This window comes from Lithobates pipiens, unplaced genomic scaffold (assembly GCF_037356315.1).
Source record: "Lithobates pipiens isolate NorthernLeopardFrog02 unplaced genomic scaffold, aLitPip1_a1.2 Scaffold_30, whole genome shotgun sequence".
NCBI lineage: Eukaryota > Metazoa > Chordata > Amphibia > Anura > Ranidae > Lithobates > Lithobates pipiens.
In genome coordinates, this window is record NW_027507791.1 from 153,671,153 (window position 1) to 153,697,242 (window position 26,090).

At 47.0% G+C, this 26,090-nt stretch overlaps 1 protein-coding gene across 2 annotated transcripts in view; it reads left to right on the forward strand.

Moving 5' to 3' along the window:
- The window catches only part of PALS1 (protein associated with LIN7 1, MAGUK p55 family member), a 247,882-nt gene that overhangs the window by 200,807 nt on the left and 20,985 nt on the right, over positions 1 to 26,090 (forward strand). For both annotated transcript variants that reach the window (XM_077465006.1, XM_077465005.1), the window contains one exon: positions 16,480 to 16,590. In XM_077465006.1, the coding sequence (XP_077321132.1) occupies positions 16,480 to 16,590 (111 nt within the window). The remainder of the gene's footprint in view (positions 1 to 16,479; positions 16,591 to 26,090) is intronic.

Genomic DNA, 26,090 nt, shown 5'->3' on the forward strand with positions numbered 1-26,090 from the left:
GAAGAGTATTGTAACACTCAAACTAGGATGGAATGACTTATGTCAGCTAACCTGTGACAGTTTTCTCAATTAATGAAGAGGAATCGCTGCCCAAGAATGCTGATGACAAAACATTCCACAATTGCAGTTCTAAGAGAAAATGCTCATTAACTGGAAAGTAAACCTTTTTACAAACCTGGGCAATTCAAATTGAGCATATATTCCAAAGATGCATAATCCTGGAATTACTTTTGAACATGTGATTGGTAACCTACATTATATGCAAATCTGATTTCACTTATTCACAGGTCTCCCCGTTGTGGGTTTTTTTTATTTATTTATTTTTTGGGGGGGGGGGGGGGCGGGTTTGTGACAGGTTTACTTTAAAATAAATCTCTGTCTTAAATATTTTAAATGTTTGTAACTAGCACCTGCTATCAGGGCTGGTGCAAGGATTTTTGACACCTTAGACAAAACCTCATTTTGCCTCCACCCCTTTTTTCCCTGCCCATGTAAACGCCACCTTTTTAATGAAGCGCACATCAAATGCAGCATACCAGCACCCATCAATGAATGTTTGCTTGCTTCCATTCATTCCGGAGTCAGAACACACAGTCCTCCACCGCCGATGCGGAGCAGTTGCTGCCTGCTGATGCTGAGACTAGGGGTGCACCGAATGTTTTTTTTTTTTTGGTGCCAAAACCGATACTGAAAATGAAAAATACACTAGGCCGAAAACCGATACCGAAACAGCACTGATACCAAAACATATTTTAAGAAAAATATTTTTATACAGGAGATGGTCAGAGACTGGAGACATGGTACAGGAGATGGTCAGAGACTGGGGACGTGGTACAGGAGATGGTCAGAGACTGGGGACGTGGTACAGGAGATGGTCAGAGACTGGGGACGTGGTACAGGAGATGGTCAGAGACTGGGGACGTGGTACATGAGATGATCAGAGACTGGGGACGTGGTACAGGAGATGGACGGAGACTGGGGACATGGTACAGGAGATGGACGGAGACTGGGGACGTGTTACAGGAGATGGACGGAGACTGGGGACGTGGTACAGGAGATGGTCCGAGACTGGGGACGTGGTACAGGAGATGGTCCGAGACTGGGGACGTGGTACAGGAGATGGTCCGAGACTGGGGACGTGGTACAGGAGATGGTCCGAGACTGGGGACGTGGTACAGGAGATGGTCCGAGACTGGGGACGTGGTACAGGAGATGGTCCGAGACTGGGGACGTGGTACAGGAGATGGTCCGAGACTGGGGACGTGGTACAGGAGATGGTCCGAGACTGGGGACGTGGTACAGGAGATGGTCCGAGACTGGAGATGTGGTACAGGAGATGGTCCTAGACTGGGGACGTGGTACAGGAGATGGTCCGAAACTGGGGACGTGGTACAGGAGATGGTCCGAGACTGGGGACGTGGTACAGGAGATGGTCCGAGACTGGGGACGTGATACAGGAGATGGTCCGAGACTGGGGACGTGGTACAGGAGATGGTCCGAGACTGGGGACGTGGTACAGGAGATGGTCCGAGACTGGGGACGTGGTACAGGAGATGGTCCGAGACTGGGGACGTGGTACAGGAGATGGTCCGAGACTGGGGACGTGGTACAGGAGATGGTCCGAGACTGGAGATGTGGTACAGGAGATGGTCCTAGACTGGGGACGTGGTACAGGAGATGGTCCGAGACTGGGGACGTGGTACAGGAGATGGTCCGAGACTGGGGACGTGGTACAGGAGATGGTCCGAGACTGGGGACGTGGTACAGGAGATGGTCCGAGACTGGGGACGTGGTACAGGAGATGGTCCGAGACTGGGGACGTGGTACAGGAGATGGTCCGAGACTGGGGACGTGGTACAGGAGATGGTCCGAGACTGGGGACGTGGTACAGGAGATGGTCCGAGACTGGGGACGTGGTACAGGAGATGGTCCGAGACTGGGGACGTGGTACAGGAGATGGTCCGAGACTGGGGACGTGGTACAGGAGATGGTCCGAGACTGGGGACGTGGTACAGGAGATGGTCCGAGACTGGGGACGTGGTACAGGAGATGGTCCGAGACTGGGGACGTGGTACAGGAGATGGTCCGAGACTGGGGACGTGGTACAGGAGATGGTCCGAGACTGGGGACGTGGTACAGGAGATGGTCCGAGACTGGGGACGTGGTACAGGAGATGGTCCGAGACTGGGGACGTGGTGCAGGAGATGGTCCGAGACTGGGGACGTGGTGCAGGAGATGGTCCGAGACTGGGGACGTGGTGCAGGAGATGGTCCGAGACTGGGGACGTGGTGCAGGAGATGGTCCGAGACTGGGGACGTGGTACAGGAGATGGTCCGAGACTGGGGACGTGGTACAGGAGATGGTCCGAGACTGGGGACGTGGTACAGGAGATGGTCCGAGACTGGGGACGTGGTACAGGAGATGGTCCGAGACTGGGGACGTGGTGCAGGAGATGGTCCGAGACTGGGGACGTGGTGCAGGAGATGGTCCGAGACTGGGGACGTGGTGCAGGAGATGGTCCGAGACTGGGGACGTGGTGCAGGAGATGGTCCGAGACTGGGGACGTGGTGCAGGAGATGGTCCGAGACTGGGGACGTGGTGCAGGAGATGGTCCGAGACTGGGGACGTGGTGCAGGAGATGGTCCGAGACTGGGGACGTGGTACAGGAGATGGTCCGAGACTGGGGACGTGGTGCAGGAGATGGTCCGAGACTGGGGACGTGGTACAGGAGATGGTCCGAGACTGGGGACGTGGTACAGGAGATGGTCCGAGACTGGGGACGTGGTACAGGAGATGGTCCGAGACTGGGGACGTGGTACAGGAGATGGTCCGAGACCGGGGACGTGGTACAGGAGATGGTCCGAGACTGGGGACGTGGTACAGGAGGTGTCCCCCATTGGAGCCAGAGTGTGCCCCCTTTTTGCAGGCAGTGTGTCCCATATTACAACCAGCCTGTGAAAGGGAGAGGAGAGCTGCCTCCGCCGCCTGTTTGATTACAGCGCTGGGAACATCTCAGCTTTCATTTCAATAGCTGTGTGTTCCCGGCCGTGCCGTCACACACGGCCCCTCCCCCTTGTCCGGACACTTTGATGGACAGATGATCCTTCCAATCCTGCGGGTGATCCGTCTATCAAAGTGCCCGGACAGGGGGGAGGGGCTGTGTGTGACGGCGCGGCCGGGAACACACAGCTATTGAAATGAAAGCTGTGATGTTCCCGACGCTGTGATTAAACAGGCGTCGGAGGCGGCTCTCCTGCGCTACAGGACACCCCCATGATGGGCAGGACCCAGGCCACGCCCTATTTTCGGCTCCATTATCGGACTTTTTTTCTTTCGGCAAATTGCCAAAAAGGCCATTTTCAGCCGATATGTTTCGGCGGCCGAAATTTCGGTGCATCCCTAGCTGAGACTTAGTTGCTTGCTGCAGAGAGAACAGAGTAGGAACACCAGTGGCTGAGTGCCCTAGGCGGCTCCCCAGGTTGCCTAGTGGTAGCACCGGCCCTGCCTGCTATCCCATACTTTGTGGTTAAAGCAGAGCTCCACCCAAAAGGGAACATTTCCGTTTTAAGCACCCCCCCCCCCTCCCCTGCCACATTTGGCTTGTTTTTTTGGGGGGGGGGTTACCTAGTTTTGACAGGTACTCGCTCCCACTTCTGCTTGGATCGCCTAGGCAATCTGAGTGGAAGTTCTCCTCTCCCCCTCCTTTCCTGCAGTTTTCTGGGACACATCACAGGTCCTAGAAGCTGACCATTCAGCAGGAACCGTGTGACTCGCCCATATGCAGTGCGCACCTGGCTGTGAAGCCGCAAGTTGTCACAGCTGGGTGCCCACAGCTGAAATGCCGGGGAGAGGAGAGGGAGAGAAGCTACGGTTCGAGTGACCACATCACTGGATCCTGGGACCAGGTGAGTGTGTGTTTATTAAAAGTCAGCAACTACACGTTTGTAGCTACTGAATTTTAATAAACAAAAACCACTGGAGCTCCTCTTTAAGCCCAGAAGATTGCTATCCTGTCCAATTAGAGTGCTCAGGATAAGTTCACAAAATAAAAATAATAAATGCACATCTTTTTGCAGGTATGTGCATTTATTATTTTATTTTCTTTATCGTACATCACAGAACACAGAGCCTCAGTATTCACTGATTATGGGGTTATATAGGCACCTAGACGGGACACTGGCACACCCTAGATGGGAAGTTTAGCCCCCTATATAACCCCTCCCCTAACTTGGAGTACCTCGGTTTTTTCGCCAGTGTCTTAGATGTTGGTCGCAAGTAAAGATGTGCTGTGCTGAGCTCCACTGGAATTTTCCTTACTGGGGCAAGCCGTGCAACCGGATCAAAGTGCTTTTTTCTAGGCCAAATTGAATGGTACCCATGCCTCGTGTCCGAAGAAATGAGGTTCTGGCTGTAATTCTTCCCTTTTTAGAGAGCTGCACCCCAGTATCCAGTATTTGGTTTTTTTAGCTACATTCCTGGCGGGGTGCTTTACAGTCCCAGAGCTAGGATCCTCCTTTTTTAAGGAGGCCCTAGTCCCTGAAGGTTTTTTGAAACAGAGCCCACCTTGAGAGGCGAAGATTGGGTCTGTCACCACAGACCCTGCGGCTGAATAATGTAAGGGAGATTCCTAAGGAATTTTTCCAGTTTCTCTTATGGTCTTTCTCCTTTAAGTAATGTTGCTATGCCTAATGTCGCCACCGGGGGCTGTCGAGAGCACGTACCTTCCATGCTTGTCTTTCTTGTCTCTGTGATCATGCTGCACGCTTCCTCCAGCCCAGGCTGCAGGTAGGATTGTGGTATGGTGGGGTTGTTTCTGCTTAAAATATATCCCCACGGCTCTTTTTATACTAAGGGCAGTCAGCCGTACCCGCTCCACCTTCCGCCGCTGTTATGGTGTTTTTTTCTTCCACCTACTCTCCATTCTCCGCCCCAGCCCCCCTCCACGGTGATCTAATCATGATCGGAATTCCCTCGGCTAGCGCAGGAAAGCAGGGCCTGTTTGAAAGGGGAGGGGCGGTATGGGGGCCTGGAGTAAGGGGGCAGAGCGTTAGCGCAGCATCCAACGTGGGCTGACACCCACAACGAGGGCTAGTAAGCATATAAGATGCACTCTTTGCAGGTGCACTGCTCTGGGAGGGAAACAGAGCGGATGGAGGTATGTAAGTGTGGCTGACACAGGCATTCCCAGGCAGAATTTACTTGGCACCAGACTGAGCCTTCTATAGCAGCAGTAGTTGCTGGACTATTGCTCTGTGGTACGTGCATTGCTTGTTGTACCTCTGCATTTGTGCTCTTGCCACTATAGGCAGAAGAGGTATGGGTACCCCTAAAATTAGGGGCTCAAGGGAATCTCCCTCAGGCTCTGAGGAACCCCCTCCCCCCCCCCCGCAGCACCATCTCCTCCTGAAGAACCTAGGGTGGCGGGTCAGGATGAGCCGTCAGGGGCTACATCTGCTGCTGTCATTTCAGCCCCTGTATTTATCACTCAGGAGGTTTTCTCCTCAACCTTAAATGGATTAGAGGAAAGATTAATGGCCGTGATTACATCTTCACTAGGGGGAAGAAAGCGCATTAGATCCCCTTCTACCCAGGATCCTCAAGCAGAGGAACTGTGGGAAAGGGGAGATGATTCTCCCTCTGTTGATAGGGATGAGGATGACTCCTCTTCCAGGGAATCTAGTGAGGAAGGTCCCTCTCCGGCTTCACAAGCTGAAAGATTGCTGGTGCAATCTCTTAGTGAAAGGGTCCGCTCCACATTTAGGTTGCCCGTATCTGAGCCGCTTCAGAGACCCACATCTAGTTTGGATTCACTTAAGCCTCCTCAAGCTGTACATACTTTTCCTGTTCATTCCCTGCTGGAAAAGCTTATATAGTCTGAGTGGGATCACCCAGATAAACATTTTTCCCTCCTAAAAGGTTTTCAACTCTTTATCCTATGGAGGAAAAATTCACAAAGATGGTGGGGTATACCGGCAATTGACGCCGCTATCTCTTCTGTGAACATAAATTTGACTTGTCTAGTTGACAACGCTCAAATGCTTAGGGATCCATCTGATAAAAAGATGGAATTTCTATTGAAAAACGTTTTTGCCTTGTCAGGTTCGGTAGCTCAACCTGCAATGGCGGCAATTAGGGTTTGCCAGTCCTTAAGAGATCACTTGAAACCGGTGCTGAACAGCAGGCCCAGGAATTGGCCGAGCTGCAAGCAGCGTTGTGTTTTGTAGTTGATGCAATCAGAGATTCTGTCCTTCAGACCTCTCGTCTTGCGCTTGGGCTGATACATATGTGTAGAGGCTGTAAAATTGGTCAGCCGAAACTCGATGCAAAAAGCTCCTGACGGGGTTCCCTTTTCACAGTGAAAGGCTGTTTGGGGAGGACTTGGACAAATGTATACAAAAGATATCAAGTGGGAAAAGTACCCTCTTGCCATTTAAGTAAACATCCTTCATGTAAAAGGACTCTTTCTCCAGCGCCTGGGGCATCAGCCTCCAGGCAGTCGCGACTGACTCTGCCATCAGGTTACAAACTAGAGTTAAGAGATTTCCCTTCTCCTCATTTCCTCAGATCAAATGTCCACAAAGATCCAGAGAAAAAGAAGTCTTTCTTCCAAGGGTTGGATCAACTTCTGTCGCAAAAAGTAATCATGGCAGTTTCCATGCAAGAGCGGGGATTGGGCTTTTTTTCAAACCTATTTATGGTGCCAAAGCCAAATGGAGATGTCAGACCCATCCTGGATCTCAAGGATCTAAATCGGTTTCTAAAGATTCGATCTTTCGCATGGAATCAATCCGATCTATAGTCGCCATCCTATGAGGAGAACTTCTGGCATTAATAGACATCAGAGATGCTTACCTGCATGTACCTATTTTTCCCGCTCATCAGAAATATCTGTGTTTCGAAGTGGAAAATTGTAATTTCCAGTTTGTAGCTTTGCCCTTCGGTCTAGCTACTGCACCGCGGGTGTTCACAAAGGTCCTGGCTCCTCCTCTGGCCAGATTAAGGGCTTATTGCGTACCTGGACGACCTGCTCTTAATATACTGTTTGGTAGCCCGTTTAAACTGAAGCTTGGTCACTACAGTCAACTACCTGAAATATCTAGGTTGGGTTCTCAACCTAGAGAAATCTTCTTTAATACCAGTAAGAAGGCTAGAGTACTTGGGTCTGATCATATATACAACCCAAAAATGGTGGTTTTACCCCAGGCAAAAATGTGTGCAATAAAGGTGCTGGTTCAACCTAGTCAGGACAAAGAGTCCTTCTAATTCGTCTTTGTATGAGATTGTTGGGAAAGATGGTGGCTTCATTCAAAGCAGTTCCCTATGCCCAATTTCATTTGACTTTTCCAATGCACTTATCTCCAATAGTGCGCCAAGGTCTCAGTTGGTGGTTGGTACCCGAGAATCTGCACAAAGGGAAATCCTTTCTACCAGTCACCTGGAAGTTGGTAACAACAGATGCCAGCCTTTTATGCTGGGGAGCTGTTCTGGAAGAGGCGACTGTCCAAGGGAAATGGTCCAGGATCGAGAAGACCTGATTCATCAATATTGTGGAAATTCGTGCAGCATGCCTGGCCCTAAAAGCCTGCACATTCGCGTTGCGAGGTTGTCCTGTCAGGATCCAATTCGACTGCCAGAGCTGTTGCTTGTATCATACACCAAGGGGGTGGTACCAAGAGTGGTGCTGCCCAGAAAAGGGTAAACCAGATCCTAATCTGGGAAGAGAAGCATGTGCCGTGCATATTGGCAGTCTTCATTCCAAGGGTAGAGAAATGGCAGGCGGACTACTTAAGTCGCCATGCAGTTTTTCCCAGTGGAATGGTCTCTTCACCCCGACATCTTCCAGGCCATATGTCAAAGATGGGGGATCCCGGATGTAGATCTGTTTGCATCCAGGTTCAACAAGATTGACAACTTTGTGTCAAGAACAAGGCATCCACTTGCATGGGGACAGATGCGTTGGTGATACCATGGCGCCAGTTCTTACTGATTTATGCGTTCCCTCCTATTCTGCTGCTACCATGGCTTCTTCGCAGGATTAAGCAGGAAAAGAAGTTGGTGCTTCTAGTGGCCCAGAAGATCTTGGTATGCAGAGATAGTAAAAATGGTGGTAGGGTCTCCATGGACCCTACCACTACATCCAGACATGCTGTCGCATGTACCAATGTTCCATCCTACCTTACAAACGCTGAGTTTAACGGTTTGGCTATTGAAAACTACATTCTGAAGAGTCATGGGCTTTCAGGCCCAGTAACTTCTACCTTGATTAATGCAAGGAAGCCAGCTTCCAGAGTCATTTATTATAGAGTCTGGAAGGCTTATATCTCCTGGTGTGAATCCAGGGGTTGGCATCCCAGGAAGTATGTCACAGGGAGAATACTTTCCTTACTGCAAATGGGATTAGAGATGAAATTGGCCCGAGTACTATTGAGGGCCAGGTCTCGGCCTTGTCGGTATTGTTTCAGTGTCCGCTTGCTTATCATTCCTTGGTCCGAAGATTTATTCAGGGGCCAATGTGGCTTAATCCACCGGTTAGAGCCCCCTTCAACTCCTGGGACTTGAATTTAGTTCTGTCGGCTTTACAGAAACAGCCTTTTGAGCTGATACGACATATTCCCTTGGTCTTGTTGACAAGTAAGCTAGTTTTTCTGGTAGCCATTTCTTCTGCAAGAAGGGTATCAGAATTGGCGGCTCTTTCTTGTAAAGAGCCATATTTAATTGTTCATAAGGATAGAGTGGTTTTACGTCCTCGTCCTAGTTTTCTTACGAAGGTGGTTTCAAATTTCATTAAAACCAGGATATTGTTCTGCCTTCATTCTTCCCGGATCCCTGTTCTAAGGAAGAAAAGTTGCTACATTCTCTGGATGTAGTGAGAGCGGTCAAAGCTTATTTGAAAACGACCGCTCAGGTTTGCAAAAGGGATGTTTTGTTTTTGTTGCCTGAAGGTCCTAAGATAGGACAGGTAGCGTCGAAATCCACCATTGCTAAATGAATTCGGCAGGTAATTTTTCAAGCCTATGTTTTTAAGGGGAAATTTCCACCTTTTCAAATCAAGGCACACTCCACCAGGGCTTGGGCAGTGCATCACCAGGCCTCCATGGCTCATATCTGTAAGACCGCAACTTGGTCTTCAGTCCATACATTGACCAGATTCTAGCAGGTGGACGTGAAAAGACATGAGGATATCACTTTTGGGAGCAGTGTACTGCAGGCCGTAGTACAGCGCCCTCGGGTCTGATGGCTCTCTACTTTTTTTGTGTCTCCTCCCCTCAGGTGGCATTGCTCTGGGACATCCCATCAGTGAATACTGAGGCGCTGTGTCCTGTGATGTACGATAAAGAAAATAGGATTTTTATAACAGCTTACCTGTTAATCACAGGGGAGGGGTTATATAGGGGGCTAAACTTCCTGTCTAGGGTGTGCCAGTGTCCATCACCTAGAGGTGCCTATATAACCCATCAGTGATTACTGAGGCTCTGTGTCCTGTGATGTACTCCAAGAAAAGGATTTTACAGGTAGGCTGTTATAAAAATCCTATTTTTTTATTTTTTTACATTGCAGCCTTTAAAGCATCCACTATCAGCAGATTGAAGCAGTCCTCATGGAAATGGGGAGGCAGGGATGGAAGTCTCCTAGTAGCACCGTGTTTTTTTTTGTTTGTTTGTTTGTTTTTGTTTTTGTTTTTTTCTTTATAGAGGGCTCTGGTTAGACGGCGGTGGTAACGGTGTGACCTGTGTTTTGTGTGTGTGTGTGTGTGTGTGTGTGTGTGTGTGTAGTCCAACACCTGGTCGTCTACCTGTGACTAGGTTCTGAATGGTAGCTTGCCGTCATTGAAATTGTGAATTAGTAATTTTACCGCCAAGTTTGAACATATAAATGCTTAAGTGAATCAAAGACAGTCCCTGATATCCTGATTTATAAAGTTAACAAACACTATTCAGGAGACTCTAATAGGCATATTGCAAGTAGCGAAGACATTAAATAGCGAGTAGCGAGATATTAAAATCTCATACTTAAGGCTGCAGTAATGGTACAATAACAGAGTGAACACTGGTCCTTAACTGTGCTGGTCGGGACCCCCGTGAGTCCAGTCGCGGCGGGCATACCCACGATCGTCTCACGGGAAGGCTGAATGGAGAAATGCCATTGTAAACAGCATTTCTCCATTCTGCCTAGCAACTAGTGACGCTGATCTCTGCTCCATGTGATTGGAGCAGAGATCAGTGTTCACTAAATGAAAGCCCAGCCCCCCACAGTTAATAACACACCCCTAGGAACACTTAACCCCTACACTGCCACCCACATTTATATAGCAGTGATTGCTGTATAACTGACAATGGTCCCAAAAAATTTGTAAAAAATGTCCGATGTGTCCGCTATAATGTCGCAGTCACAATAAAAATCGCTGATCGCAGCCATTACTAGTAAAAAAAAAAAAATATTAATAAAAATGCCATAAAACTATCCCTATTTTGTAAACACTATAACTTTTGCGCAAACCAATCAATAATCACGATTTTTTTTTTACCAAAAATATGTAGAAGAATACGTATTGGCCTAAACTCAGGCGAAAAAATGTTTTTTATATATATATATTTTTGGGGGATATTTATTATAACAAAAAGTAAAAAATAATGATTTTTTTTTTTCAAAATTGTCGCTCTATTTTTGTTTATAGTGCAAAAAATAAAAACCGCGGGGGTGATCAAATACTACCAAAAGAAAGCTCTATTTGTGGGGAAAAAAAAGGACGTCAATTTTATTTGGGAGCCAAGTCGCAGGACCGCGCAATTGTCAGTTAAAGCGATGCAGTGCCGAATCGCAAAAAAGTGGTCTGGTCTTTGACCAGCAAAATGGTCCGGTCTGTAAGTGGTTAACCACTTCAATACAGGCCATTTATACACCCTTCCTTCCCAGACCAATTTTTAGCTTTCAGCGCTCTCACACTTTGGCAATTACTCAGTCATGCAACACTGTACCCAAACAAAATTTTTACCATTTTTTTTTCATACAAATCAAGCTTTTTTTTTTTTACTTATTTTTTTGGTGGTATTTAATCACCACTGGGTTTTTTATTTTTTGCGACATAAGTGAAAAAAGAGCAAAAATTTTGAAAAAAATACTATTTTTATTTTTTTAGTTTCGATGATAAAATTTAGCAAATAAGTAATTTTTGTTCATAAATTTGGGCTAAAATGTATACTGCTACATCTCTTTGGTAAAAATAACTCAAATTAGTGGATATTATTTAGTCTCTTTGAAAGTTATAGAGTCTACAAGCTATGGTGCAAATCATTGAAAATTGATCACATCTCATCACACCTGATGACAATCTCAATTTTTGAGGCTCTAAAATGTCAGCAAAGTACAAATACCCCCCCAAATTACCCCTTTTTGAAAAGTAGACCGTCCAAGATATTTAGTAAGAGGCATGGTGTGAGTTTTTTGAAGTTGTAATTTTTTCCCACAATTCTTGGGAAAATGAAGACTATTTTTTTTTTTTCACAAAATTGTCATAACAAGCTATTTCTCACACACAGCATATGCGTACTTCCAATTTCACCCCAAAATACATTCTGCTACTCCTCGGCGTTACCACATATGTGGGACTTTTACACAGCCTGGCCACACAGAGAGGTCCAACATGCAGGGAGCACCGTCGGGGGTTCTAGGAGCATAAATTACACCTCTAATTTCCTAACGACCTATTAAGTTTGTGAAGGCCCTGGAGCACCACAACAGTGGAATTACCCACAAAATGACCCCATTTTGGAAAGCAAACACCCCAATGTCTATTCTATGAGGAATAATGAGTCTTTTAAACAGTTCCTTTTTTTTTCCACAAGTCTTTGGAAAATGTGGAAAGAAAATGAACACAAGGTAAATGATTGCTGGACCTTGTAGTTCACTGCTGCAGATGAGGGTAGATGATTGCTGGACCTTGTAGTCCACTGCTGCAGATGAGGGTACTACAGTAGAAGCAGGCAAAGCATAGTCTAGGCAAGCTGGGTCATACACAGGTAGATCAGAGTCCAAACGGTACCGAATCAGAAGCGAGCAAGGAGGATCGGGGTTGGGCTGTGTCAGGGTGACAAGCCTCGTCCCCGATCCCTGCTCTGCACAGGCCCTAGGGGCGTGCATGCGCGCTGTGCATATAGACAGTACATGTGACCGGCTGTGATTGGACACAGCCTGTCACTTGAATCAGGGAGACCAATCGGGGATGGGCTGTGTCCGAGGGAGATACTGAGGACGTCGTATGACACCTACCCAGGATGGGAGATACCATCTGTGGACGTCATTTGACTATGGCCCGGTATTGAAGTGATTAGGGTTCAGGCTTCTCCTGTTATGGTAGGCATAGCCCCGGAGTGTTCTTCAGGGTCTGAGAATAGGAATAGAGCAAAGCCCTGGACCTCTATAGCATAATGCAGCTACCTACAAGTCAAGTTGCATGCCTAAGCAGGTTCCAGTGGCCAAAACAACATTTTGCAACTAAGGTATAAGTCACAACCAGCATGGGTTTATTAAAAAAAAAAAAAAAAATTAATGTCAGACTAATCTGTTGAATTAATTGAGGAATTTGCTGCTGCATAACTATGGAATTATATGTCAGTAAGTAATTGAGAAATTGGATGGTGGAAGTCCAGTGGACATAGTTTATCCAAAGCATTTAATACTGTACCTTATAATCTTTAATCTATAAAGTTCTGTTGGAATTGATGAAAATGTATGTACATGGGTAGGGAACTGATTACCTGAATGGGTCCAAAGAGTAGTGATAAATGATTTGATAATCTGAATGGTGTTAGGTTGTAAGTGGTGCACCCCAATGCTGCTTGATTTGTTTATTAATGGTACAGAGGTTGGAATGAAGAGCTCAATTTTATTGTTTGCTGACGAAACAAAATATTTGCAGGGAAATAACTTTGCTACAGGATATAGCATCATTACAGGAAGACCATGTGCTTTCCTGAGAAAATTAGTGATGGAAAGGATCTGGAGGTGCTTGTAGATCAGCCATAGCATTCAATGCCAAGCCACAGCTAAAAGAAGCTAGCAAATTATTATGCATTAAAAAAGACATATATTCAAGAGATAAATTGATAATTCTGCTCCTCTAATATGCAGCCACCAAACCTCAGGAAAAGGTTGTTGAATTAGTGATATTAAAGTCTTGCTTTTTATTTTATTTTAAAGTAACAAACATGTTATGCTTACCTGCTCTGTGCAGTGGTTTTGCGCAGAGTAGCCAGGATCCTCTTCTTCTTGAGTCCCATGTCAGCACTCCTGGCCCCTCCAGCCGGGTGCCCCACAGCATGCAGCTTGCTATGGGGGCACCCACGCTGAGCAGCTGCTCTGTGTCCATTCACACATGCACTGTGGCTCGGCTCCACCCTGCCCCCTCCATTTACTGATTAGCTCATTGGCTGTGATTGACAGCACCCGGAGCCAATGTCTCCTGCTGCTGCCAAAAGCCACTCAGGAGTGCGAGTCTCCAGAGAGGCAAGGCTCTCCTGGACATCACTGGATCAAGAAGGGAGCTTAGGTAAGTTTTAGGTGGCTGCTGCACACAGATTTTTTTTTTTACCTCCCTGAAGAGAACACTCTTAAAATGCTAAATGTAACAGCTCCCACTCAGAACTACTGACTGTCAAGTAGTTGGCACCCACCAAAGTGTAAATGTGAAAAAAGATTGTGCTTTCTGCTATCAGAAATCAGTCCCAAAGATGAGGGGATAGCGGGTGAACAGACAAATCTCGTTTTCACAACAGCACTAGTTTGGAATGGATCATATGCTCGATGATCAGTGTCCCAGCCTCCACACACGTGTATCAGAGCTTGTTTTAAACCACGAGTCAGCTCTCCCTTTTATTTGGGTCGTGGTAAAGGTATTATATGTAAAAAAGAGGAAGGCTCATCATACAGTATATTCACACTCTTTTATTAAAGCTAAAAATATTGCACTTACAAGATAAAAGTATCATCTAGTGGTAGAGAGAAAATCTGACCGCAAGGTGCACCGGCGTGTCCGGAACATGGTGACGTCAACTCCTGTCTCCTCCCTTCCCTGTGAAAGGCATCTGGGAATGAAGGACGGAGCTTGGATGTCTGTCACTCATCTTACAGCGGCCTAGACACAGGAAGGCAAATGTAAAGCATGTTGTCCAGGTGTCATCGCATAAAATGCTGGCTAAATATAACGCCTCACATTATGAAAGCTATTAGATGTACAAAAAGGACATTCATTATAATTAAAAAAAATGAAAAAATATTTAAAAAAATTAGATAAAAAAATATTTAATAAAATCAATTGGTCACATGATTTACTACTATCTTAATCGATGAGTGACATAATACCATTATAAAAATACCAATTTATTTCTACACCCTGTATAAGTAAGTCAAAAACTCCTGGACAAATGTAAATCATATCCTTTTAAGAGTTTATATGGATGTGTGACAACTTTATAAATATAATCCATAAAAAGAAATATGAGCAGTATGTAAAGAAATTTAACAAATGAAGGCACAAAGTGGGAGAAGAAACAATGTCAACCATTATTAATAAAATAATTAATATCCCACTCGACGTTGAGACCCTAAGGATGAAAAATGTGTAGGTCAAATCCAGCAGGTTTCATGTCTTGATAAGTCTCCTCAGATCTCTCCCCCTCGATTATGGGAGTGCTTTTTTCAATTGCGACTGCTTCCAGAGAAGAAGGGTCCCTGTTGTGTCTGTGGGCAAAATGCTTGGAGAGACTGTTCCCCAAAGCCTTTAATTTTTTATTAGTAATAAGTAAAATACGTGGTTCAAAGTGTTTACACACAGGTGGACTCTAATTGCTAATCAGGTGACTTTATGAAGGCAATTGGTTCCACTAGATTATAGTTAGGGGGCTGAATGCAAATGTACACCAAGCTTTTATCATGTTCCTTCCACTTCACAATTATGTGCCACTTTGTGTTGGTCTATCACATAAAATCCCAATAAATAAAAATTTTTGGTTGTAGGGTATGAATACTTTTTAAAGGGAATTTAATTAACAGCCTGTGCTCAATATTCTGTTGAAGCACCTTTGGCACCAAGTACAGCCTCAAGTTTTTTGAGTATGACGCTACAAGCTTGGCACACCTATTTTTGGGCAGTTTCTCCCATTCTTCTTTGCAGAACCTCTCAATCGCTATCAGGTTGGATGGGGAGCGCCAGTGCACAGCCATTTTCAGATCTCTCTAGAGATGTTCAATCGGGTTCAAGTCTGGGCTACTCAAGGACATTCACAGTTGTCCTGTAGCCACTCCTTTGTTATCTTGGCTGTGTGCTTAGTGTCGTTGTCCTGTTGGAAGACGAACCTTCACCCCAGTCTGAGGTAGCTGTGAAAAAAAATGTTTTTGTATGTATAAGAATAGAACAGATAAGTGAACTCTGGGATTGTAATAGAACCTGTCCTATGGCTCTGACCCATTAGCAAATCAAAATATTTGCGCTTTTTATATATATATATATATATATATATATATATATATATATATATATATAATATATATATAAGGCATAGCTTTATATAAACTCACTGTTTTAAAACCGGTTAAGCCATTGATATAAATTATCCACAAAGCCCTGGTACACTCACAGAAGTGGAGATGTCATTAACTAGTGGTGTTCACTGCCACTTACTGTGGCTAAAATTTCCCATCATGCTGTGGAAATTGTATACACAAAAGGTGGCATGTGGGTGTGGCCACAGGAACCATGACAGACCAGGAGACTCCTGGCCTGTCAGTGTACGGTCATAGGAATTGTGACAGACTCTGAGTGATTTACACTGGAAGGTCTGAGGCTTCTGGGTTCACCCACTACAGTGAGCTGCGATGTATTTAAAAAGTAATATGGACCACTTAGCACTCGGTTCTGCCCTCTGCTCTGAGCAAAGAGGCATGAATGTCAGTCTCCATCTCTCTGCTCTGCTCCTCCAGAGTTCACTGGAGTGCTGGACTATGAAGGGAATGGGAGGGGCTTACACAGATTCTCAGCAGATCACTGAAAGGCTGAGCAAGGTGCCAGTCCACACTTCTGGGTGGATCCCAACCATATGGTCGGGATCTTTCCGGAGTCTGAACCGTCTTAAAATGGGTCGCGGGAATGCAGAATGAACCTCCTTTAATACACTACTCCCTTTTTAAATTACTACAGTGGGAAATGTATAAGAGCGGTGGCTGTGGAAATAGCAGGCATAGCAGCCACCGTTCTTATAAACTGGATATTAAGGAATTGGAGGGATTTAACTGCATCTGGGAAAGCCCTGGTTTCTCACTGCCTGGATGACTTTATATACAAACAAGAAGAAATTATTCAAAGTTATGGAATCACCTTTATACACATCTAATAAATATTCTACCTGAGGTTCAGCTTTAAAAACACATAAAATTGATCCCAAATATTAGTACCCATTGATGTTTATACATTTTTTTTTTTTCCAGGCTTTGAAATCATTGCGTAATTCAGATTTAAAGCCATATATTATATTTATTGCTCCACCTTCCCAGGAGAGATTGCGTGCATTACTCGCTAAGGAAGGCAGAAATCCAAAGGTAAGTCTTAACTAAGACTTTTCAGTGCTGCATATGAAATGGGGCAACCTGTTTTAGTAAAACAGCAGAAAAATAAGTTATAGTTAATAGAATTTATTTGCTCTCAGTAAAAGGTTTATGGTGGGTTTCCAATGCAGACTTTGCATCAGATTTGTTCCAAAATTTAAATAATAATTGAGCACTTTTAGATGACTTGCAGTATGAGGTCTCTGAGCACAAGATGAAAGTTTTCTTTACAGGTTCCAAGTTAGGCCCGGTTCACACTTCCTTAACTTTGAAGCCAACATCCCAGTGCGACTTCGGCATAAAGTCAATGCAAGTCGTCATGCCGAAGTCTGACCAGAAGTAGAGCAGGAACCGCTTCCTAAGTTGGAGCAATATGCTCTCGGTCAGAGCACATGTTGCACCAATGTGAACCGTGCTGTATTTGGATGTTGTACAGTGCAAATCAATACAACACATTATGTAAAAGCAACAATTCAGGTTGATGCATGCAATGAATGTCAAATGAAGTATGACCAGCATTTTTTAATTCTTATAGAAAAAGAGATGGTGAGTGTTTTTGTTTTGAGTTTAACGGAAAAAAAAACGTATGTGACCTGCCATAGCTGACCTGTAATTGAGGTTGCATGTTTCTGTAATGCCATTTTAATGCTTCTTTTATTACTGGACACTGGGATAAGCACATTGCTGAGCAGGTAAAGCAAATATAAGAATGATAGCCCTAGAGCTTGAATCAAGTCAAGTTTGAGGCATCGGTCACCGATTTCTAAGCACACATGGCTTTTCAAAGGCTTTGTTTCCTTTTAGAACATTTAAATAGTTCATTCACTTTGTACAGGTCAAAGTAAAAAATTTAAATCAAAACAAAATTAGGAAATACGACTAAAGCAGTTTGTTTTTGTTTTTTTTAAATATGTTTTATTGAAAATTCCTCATGAACAACTAACAAAGGCTACAACCGCAGCCAAAAACCAGACTGTGCCTCCTAAGTCTCACATGCAAAGTGTACATAAATAAGAACATGGTTACAGCATTCAGATCTCACAAATGTCAGAGATGCAGCAGCATACCTCAGGTCACTGAGTCATACAGCAGCAATATAGACTAGTCTTCTAAGACCTAAGGACATCAGGGTAAGAGGGCTGGATAACCAACTACTCAATAATTTGTCAAAGTCTATGTCCTTTTGTAGCTCATAGGTGAGCTTATATAGAGGTAAGCTATTATTAATCTGTTGAAGCCAGGTGGGCCCTGAGGTTCCTTTCCAGCTCAGGAGGATAGTCGACTAAAGTAGGCTTAGTTGTTCAGTAGTGATGAGCAGCTTAATGGATTCTGGACCTTTTCAAGTGGCTTTTGCCCCCACTTCCTTTTCAAGACTGCACATTAGTTAATTACTTTTATTTAGTGGGTTGTTTGTTTTCTCTTGTGTCATTGACGGACACTCTCGAATATAGGGTTATACAGTAGTAGGACACTAGGCAGAAAATAAATACAGCACCGCCTATGGGCAGTCCTAGCTGGTATAAAACCCCCTATCTGTTATAAGCAATCCAGTTCTTTCTGCCTAGTGTCAGGAGTAAGTCCCTGCTGAGGACCTCCTGGTTCCACAAGTTTTTTTTCCTTTTCCTTTTTCTTTTCTTTCTTCCTGGGCTTTTTCCTGCGGAGATCTGCAATCAACAGCCGGGCTGGATAATCTAGATCCAGTGGTCACCCCAGCCTGGCCAGCGAGCACGTGCAGACTTTTAGCTTAGTGCTGGTTCGGCCACAACATGCTCCATTCTGGACTGGGGCAGCTGGCAAGTTAAATGTTTAGTTGGGGCGTTTATGTCCAGGCTCCTGATGTCCAGGTCACAGCAGTACCCTGGCTGGCAGACCCCCCCCCCCCACTTTGGTGGTGAGGTGGATCTCTCTTGGGAGTGGTACCTGCAACCTTCGAGGATGGGGAAGTAGATTCACCTTCCCGGGTGCAAATGGGGTGCAGGTACTCTGGTGGTTGGTTCCTTTGGGTTCTCCTCCTGCCGTCCCCACTGGACATTTCCTGTTTCTTGCAGTGGGTGGTACAGCACGTTCTGGTGCTCTCCGCCATGCATGTTTCTGACATTGAGACTTGGCAGGCATGTTGTCCAATGCTGGATTAGGGGAAACGGTCCCTGCACCTGGACATGTTTAACCACTTGTCGACCCCCTTCTGCATATATACTGTGGCAAGGTGGCTCGGCTGCTCAAACCAACGTACAGGTACGTTCTTGGCACTGGGAACATTACCTTAGGGACATCCCGCTTAGACACTGAGGCACAGCGAGCAGTCTCCCCGCAGGAGGATCACCCAGCCCAGCCACCAGAGAATAACAGGGAGGAAGATGCATACCTTGTCATCGCCAGATGTCTCATCCTCTCAGCACAGCGCAGACAGAGGTAAGAGACTGGCATCTTTCCCAGCCATCCCCCCAGCAAAGAACCACAGTACAAGAGACATCAGTGGGCTGACAGAGACATTGACACAGCACACTCCCCAGCTCTAGCGGCCATCCCTGCATCAGACAACCCCATGACAAAATCTATGCTCAAATCCATGCTCCTCACATTACAAAAAGATCTGCACATGGAATTATAACTTTCTGTCTCTCAGATGCATGACAGGATGGACTGCCTTGAGGGGAGAACAAGGGTGCTTGAGGAAAACATGCATGATCATGTCAGAGCACATAATGAATTATTGGATGCACATGACCATCATGCATCTGAAATACACCATATAAAGCTGAAATTGGCGGCTTTAGAAGACCATTCCAGGAGGAACAATATAAAGTTTAGAGGTGTCCCCGAGACTGTCAAACCAAATTAAATTGCCCCTTATCTACATCAGCTGTTCTCACGACTGTTAGCCTGCTTAAACGCACGAGTCATCACAATCAACAGGACGCACAGAATCGCCAAACCTGCACACCTCTCCCCTGACATTCCAAGGGAAATTCTAGCGAGAGTGCACTACTTGCATATTAACCACTTAAGCCCCAGACCATTTTCCAGCTAAAGGACCAGGCCCCTTTTCTCTTATATTCACTGACCGACAGCTCCTCTCTGTAACTAAATGGGTTGTATAGCCTGCCATTAGGAGAAACTAGGCAAAATTGTTACACAATACACAGAACTTTAATCCCACCCAGGGGGGCGAGTCCCGTGCTATCAACCCCTCCCACTGCTCCTAGCAGCTTCAGTTTTTATTTTGCCTAGCAAGGAGAATGGAAGGAAACCCTGCGGGCCTCTCGGTCCATGTTTTTACTGCAGGTTTGCTGCTTTTTGCGCAAGATTAGCGATCTTGGGATCTTCTATCAACTGCCGGCTGGGTGACAGGCTGGTTAATGAAATCCTTGTAGTCTCCCCAGTCCAGCCATCGAGCGTTAGCAGGCCGCAGCTATGGCTCGGCAGGCCACGACATACCTCATGCTCCAGAGGTGGTCGGTGATCTTCAATGCTCCGGGGCTACTGATGTCTGGATCACAGTATACTGGGCCAGTAACCTTCCTTGTAACTGCGCAGGAGTTGGCTACCACGGAATGTCTCCAGCTCTTCAGGACTGGTAAGTACTGCTCTCCCTGCTTCGGTGGGGGGAGCAGCTGGGCATTCCCTGGGGGGTCGATTCGGGGGCCACCTCACCTCCTTATCTTCTCTCCCAAGTCCCTATCACCCCTCCTTCCCCCCTCTGAGGGGCGTGTCTGCATGCACTGCGGGCAGTGTGTGTGTGGGTCGCTGTTTCTCACCTGTGGGGCTCTGTGCGGTTACTGTTCAGTCCTGGTCCAGGTCTGGGGGTCCAAAAAGTTTTTGTGGAGGATGTCTGTGTGTCAGCAGGCAGTTCGTTTTTATTTTTTTGCTTCTTTTCACCTCATGGCGCTATTCCGGTGGCCATCTTGGATTTGGGGAAGCTATAGATTCCCCTATGGAGCTTTAGCAGCCATTTTCCCTAAGATTCCTATGGATTGCATTGGCAGCCATTTTGTGAAAAAAAAATGCTTTCTTCACTGTTGGCCTCTTGTAACATCTTGCAATGTGCTTTCTCTTGTCACTTCCTGTATTCCCTGTGTGTGAGGGACACTGGATGGCTCTGTGTGGAACGCTGAAGCTGTTCTGCAGACCGTTGCACTGCTGTTAGAGCTGCTGCTGCTGCTGACAGTTTTTTTCTCCTCTCTGCATCTGGGAACCTCCTAGGGACTACTGACACTATTGTTGGCATTCACAGAACACCCCGGGGTGGTGAGTCTAGCACTAAGTGCCCCCCCCCACGCAGTGGCAGCAGTAGGGTGGGACCTTCACTGTCTTAAGTCCCCTTGCAGGTGTCAGACAGGATAGGGTCAGCATGGCTTAAGAAACTAGTGTTTCTTCCCCCAAAATCCAGGCTATAGCAACCGGGTCACCTACGGTTAGTGTGGTGCGCATGGACACCCTGACGGCGTTCCTTGACTCTTATATTGCTAAGATAGAGGCGGCACGTGGCAGGAAAGGTGCACGTAAGAGGCCCCTGCCCCCCCAGTCATCTGGGGAAAGCTCTGATGCAGACTTGGGCCATGCTGCTGCTGGAGACCCCTGCTCTGACCTATCAGACGTGGCTGACCAGGACCATTCGGACAGTGAGGATGATTCCCCATCCAGGTCCGGGCACGACAAGGCGTTTGTTGGAGCACTTATCACAGCTGTGCGTGATACCCTGAAGATTCGGGAGCCAGCGGATTCCTTTGCTGATGTACCGGTCCCATTTGGGTCCCACAAGCCAGCACGTTCACTTAAGGTGTTCCCGTATTTGACTTATTTGGACAAATTCATCTACAGGGAATGAGGTCGCCCGCAATGGACTTTTTCGGTCCCCAAAAACTTGGCGGTGCGCTACCCCTTTGAGGAAAGCCTTCTCAAAAAGTGGTCAGCTTCTCCGGTCGTGGACCCCCCAGTATCCAGGTTAAATAAAGTAACCACGATCCCGGTTGAGGGGACTCCTGCATTCAAGGATCCCACGGACAGGAATGCCGAAGCAGTGGCTCGTTCCTTGTTTACGGTTGTGGGGTCAGCCGTGCGACCTGTACTGGCATCCGCACTGGTGTTGCAGACACTGACTAAGTGGGAAAAAACGTTTGCACCGTGAATTAGGAGAGCAGAATGCCTCCCCTGTCTGCGTGAAGTTGGCACACCAACTAGTGCATGACCTTAAGTACGTGTATGTGACACGGCCCTGGATACTCTCCCTCTGTTATCCAGGGCCTCAGTGTCAGCTGTGGTGCTGAGGCACCTTATTAGGCTGAAATGCTGGTCCGCTGACCAGGCATCCAAGAAAGCCCTGACGGATCTTCCCTTCCTTGGCGACCGGCTCTTTGGAGCCTCGTTGGATGACATTATTAAAAATGCCACAGGTGGTAAGAGTACACTACTCCCACAGGCCATGAAGGCTAAGGAGCCACACCGCAGGCAAGGGCCCTCCTTTTCCGCTCACAAGCTGCTTTTTCGTCCGCCTGGTGCTTCAGAAAAACTACCCCAGCCCCACAGGACGCCCACGGACAGTCAGAAGCGTCCCTGGAACCGCAAGCCTAACAAGCCTGCGAACAAAGGTGCTACCGCATGAAGGTCTGCCCCCACCCACATCTCGGGTGGGGGGTCGCCTTCGGGAGTTTGCAGCCCGTTGGATCTCCCGGTTATCCGACCAATGGGTCTGCGACCTGATTTCTACAGGCTACAAGATAGTTTCTCTCTTGGCCGCCAAACAGATTCTTCACCTCCAGCATACCCGTGTCCCCGGTTTGCCGGGAGGCCCTGTTAGGGGCACTGAGGGACTTGCTGAATCAGGGGATGATCGTACCAGTTCCGGAATCGGAACGCTTCCAGGGGTTCTACTCCAATCTGTTTGTGGTTCCCAAGAAGGAAGGGGTACGTCCAATCTTGGACTTGAAAGCCCTCAATCACTTTGTAAAAGTGCAGAGGTTCAGAATGGAATCAGTTCGCTCAGTAGTCGCTGCACTCCATCAAGGGGACTTCCTGGCGTCCTTGGACATTCAGGATGCCTACTTGCACATACCCATATGCCTTCGGCATCAAAAGTTTCTGTGTTTGGCAGTCGGGAAGCCCATTACCAGTTTGTGGCTCTTCCCTTTGGCCTGGCATCAGCCCCCCAAGTCTTTACCAAAGTACTGGCTCCAGTGTTGGCTTTTTTGAGATTGTGGGTTACCTAGACGATCTTCTCCTGAGAGCTTCTTCCGCCTCAGAATTAGAGGAGGATGTGGCAATCACCTTGCAGACCCTGCAAGCGTTTGGGTGGCTGTTGAACCTAAAGAAGTTGGTGGTGGTACAGACTCAGCGTCTGGAGTACCTGGGGTTACTATTGGACTCCAGGGAAGCGAGGATTTTTCTCCCCTCAGACAAATTGCTGACTCTCAGATCTGCGGTCAAACTACTGTTGAACCGCAAGTGGTCATCACTCCACTTTTGCATGTGGGTGCTGGGGCTTATGGTAGCCTCCTTCGAGGCAGTACCTTATGCCCAGTTCCACACCAGAGTCCTGCAGAAGGCGATCTTGACGAAATGGGACAAATCTCCATTGTCCCTGGATCGGCAGATCCAGGTAAGCCAGCCAGTCAGGGACTCCCTGATCTGGTGGTTGAGGTCCGCGGTGATTCAGGCCAGAAAATCGTTCGTTCCTCTGAAATGGACGGTGGTCACCACGGACGTCAGTCTGTCCAGCTGGGATAGAGTGATGGGGATTCAGTCGGCTCAGGGCCTCTGGTCGACGGAGGAATCCAAGTTGTCAATAAATCTGCTTGAATTGAGAGCGATCAGGCTGTGCCTCCACACATGGTCGGCGTGTCTTCGAGGGTGTCTGACCAGGATACAGTCAGACAACGCTACAGCTGTGGCATACGTAAATCATCAAGGGGGAACAAGAAGTTCAGCCACTGCTCGGGAGGTCACTCACATACTTCGGTGGGCAGAGCGACACGTTCCGGCCCTGTCGGCCATTTACATCCCGGGGTTGGAAAATTGGCAGGTGGACTGTCAGATGCTGGATCCAGGAGAATGGGCATTGCATCCGGAGATATTCAGGTGGCTGTGCCTGAAATTGGGCACACCAGATGTGGATCTATTGGCCTCCCGGCTCAATCGAAAGGTGCCGAGATTTGTGTCCAGGACAAGAGATCCATGGGTAGACGCGTCAGACGCTGGTGGCTCCGTGGGATCAATACCAGCTGATCTACGCCTTTCCTCCGCTGAAACTGTTGCCACGTCTGCTTCACAGAGTGGAAGCCGAGGGGATTCCATTAATCCTGGTTGCCCCAGATTGGCCTCAGCGGCCTGGTACGCAGACCCGGTGCGCCTGGTGGCAGATGCTCCCTGGCGACTGCCGTTGAGAGAGGACCTCCTATCTCAAGGTCCAATCCTTCACCCTGCTTTACCATCACTGGCTTTAATGGCCTGGCTATTGAAAGCCAGGTATTGAGGAACAGGGGTCTGTTGGACTCTGTGATTCCAACTATGCTGAGGGCTCGGAAATCTTCTTCCAGGAAGATATACCATCATACTTGGAAGGCCTACATCTCCATGTGCGAGGAGCAAGGGTGGCATCCGCGCTCCTTCTCTATATCCAGGATCCTGCTGTTTATTCAGCAAGGTGTAGACCAGAGGTTGGCGTTGAGCACCATCAAGGGGCAGATTTCAGCTCTTGCTGTCTTTTTTTTCGAAGACCCCTGGCGTCTCACTCATTAGTGAGTACCTTTGTGTGGGGGTTGCGACATGTAGTCCCTCCGGTGCGTCCTCCGTGGGATTTGAACCAGGTGTTGGCACTTCAGAAGCCGCCGTTTGAGAATATGATTTGAGAATTTGAGACTCGCTGTTTGTTTCGGTGGCTGGTCCTAAGAAAGGCATGGCTGTCTCGTTGGCCACCATTTCCAGGTGGATCAGACAGATTGTAGTCCAAGCCTACGCCTTGAAGGGGCAGGTGCCCCCCTTTCCAGTCACGGCCCACTCTACAAGAGCAATCGGAAACGTCTTGGGCCTTCCGACACCAAACGTCTGTCGCTCAGGTGTGTAAGGCGGCGACCTGGTCGTCTGTCCATACGTTTACCAAGTTCTACAAGGTAGACGTCAGTGCATCGGCTGATGCCTATTTTGGCCGCAAAGTTTTGCAGGCGGCCATGTAGTTGCAATTTAATTTTTTCCTGGTTTTTCGATAAAAACACAGTACTGTTTTGGTTAATGCACTATTGCATTACTTCTGCAATGTTGCGGTCTTGGGGATCACTCCTGTTGAGGATAACCGGTTATATAGTGGTGTTTTTCCACACACTGCTGTTTTTTTGTGGGTTTAGTTTCACTAGTTCCCACTTGCCATGGTGGATTAAGTTTTTATGCTGTTTTTCCCACCCCTTGTTTGGCACTGCTTGGGGGCGTCCCATTTAGTTATAGAGAGCAGCTGTGTCGGTCGGTGAATATAAGAGAAAAATTGGATTTTTTGTACTCAACATAAAATCCTTTTCTCTGTAATTCACCAACCGACACAGCACCCACCCCTCCTTTTTTCTACGTTATACTGCTTGTTGACGTACTGAAGCTGCTAGGAGCAGTGGGAAGGGTTGATAGCACGGGGCTCAATTAAAGTTCCGTGTATTGTGTAACAATTTTGCCTAGTTTATCCTAATGGCAGGCTATACAACCCATTTAGTTTAGAGGTCGACCGATATATCGGCCGATATTTGCAGTTTTTTAATTAATCGGCATCGGCCGATTGTGCTGATAAAAAGCCGATTTAGAACTACAGCGGGACTTTGAAATGACTTCTGTAATAGAAGTCAGTGTAAGTTGCCTGAGTCGTCATAGAAACGTCTTTCCTCCTCTCTGGGCAGGCTGCCAAGAAAAGAACAGAAAGATACAATGTTTACACTTATGAATGAAGTCATCTCTGTGTGTAGAAGTTCTCAGTTTAACCATTTAACCACTTGCTTACTGGGCACTTAAACCCCCCTCAGTCCCAGACCAATTTTCAGCTTTCAGCGCTGATGCACTTTGAATGACAATTGCACGGGCATACAACACTGTACCCAAATGAAATTTTTATCATTTTTTCCCCACAAATAGAGCTTTCTTTTGGTGGTATTTAGTTACAGCTCGGAGTTTTATTTTTTGCTAAACAAACAAAAAAAGATGCAAAAAAAATCATGTTTTAATAGTTTGTTATAAAATTTTGCAAACGGGTAATTTTTCTCCTTCATTGAAGTGCGCTGATTAGGCGGCACTGATGGGCTGCATTGGTGGGCACTGATGGGCTGCATTGGTGGGCACTGATGGGCTGCACTGGTGGGCACTGATAGGCATAGTTAAGGCGGCACTAATAGGCACAGATAAGGCGGCACCGATGGGCACAGATAAGGCGGCACTGATGGGCAAAGATGGGCACAGATAAGATGGCACGGATGGGTGGCACGGATGGGTGGCACGGATGGGTACGGATGGGCACCACTGATAGGACT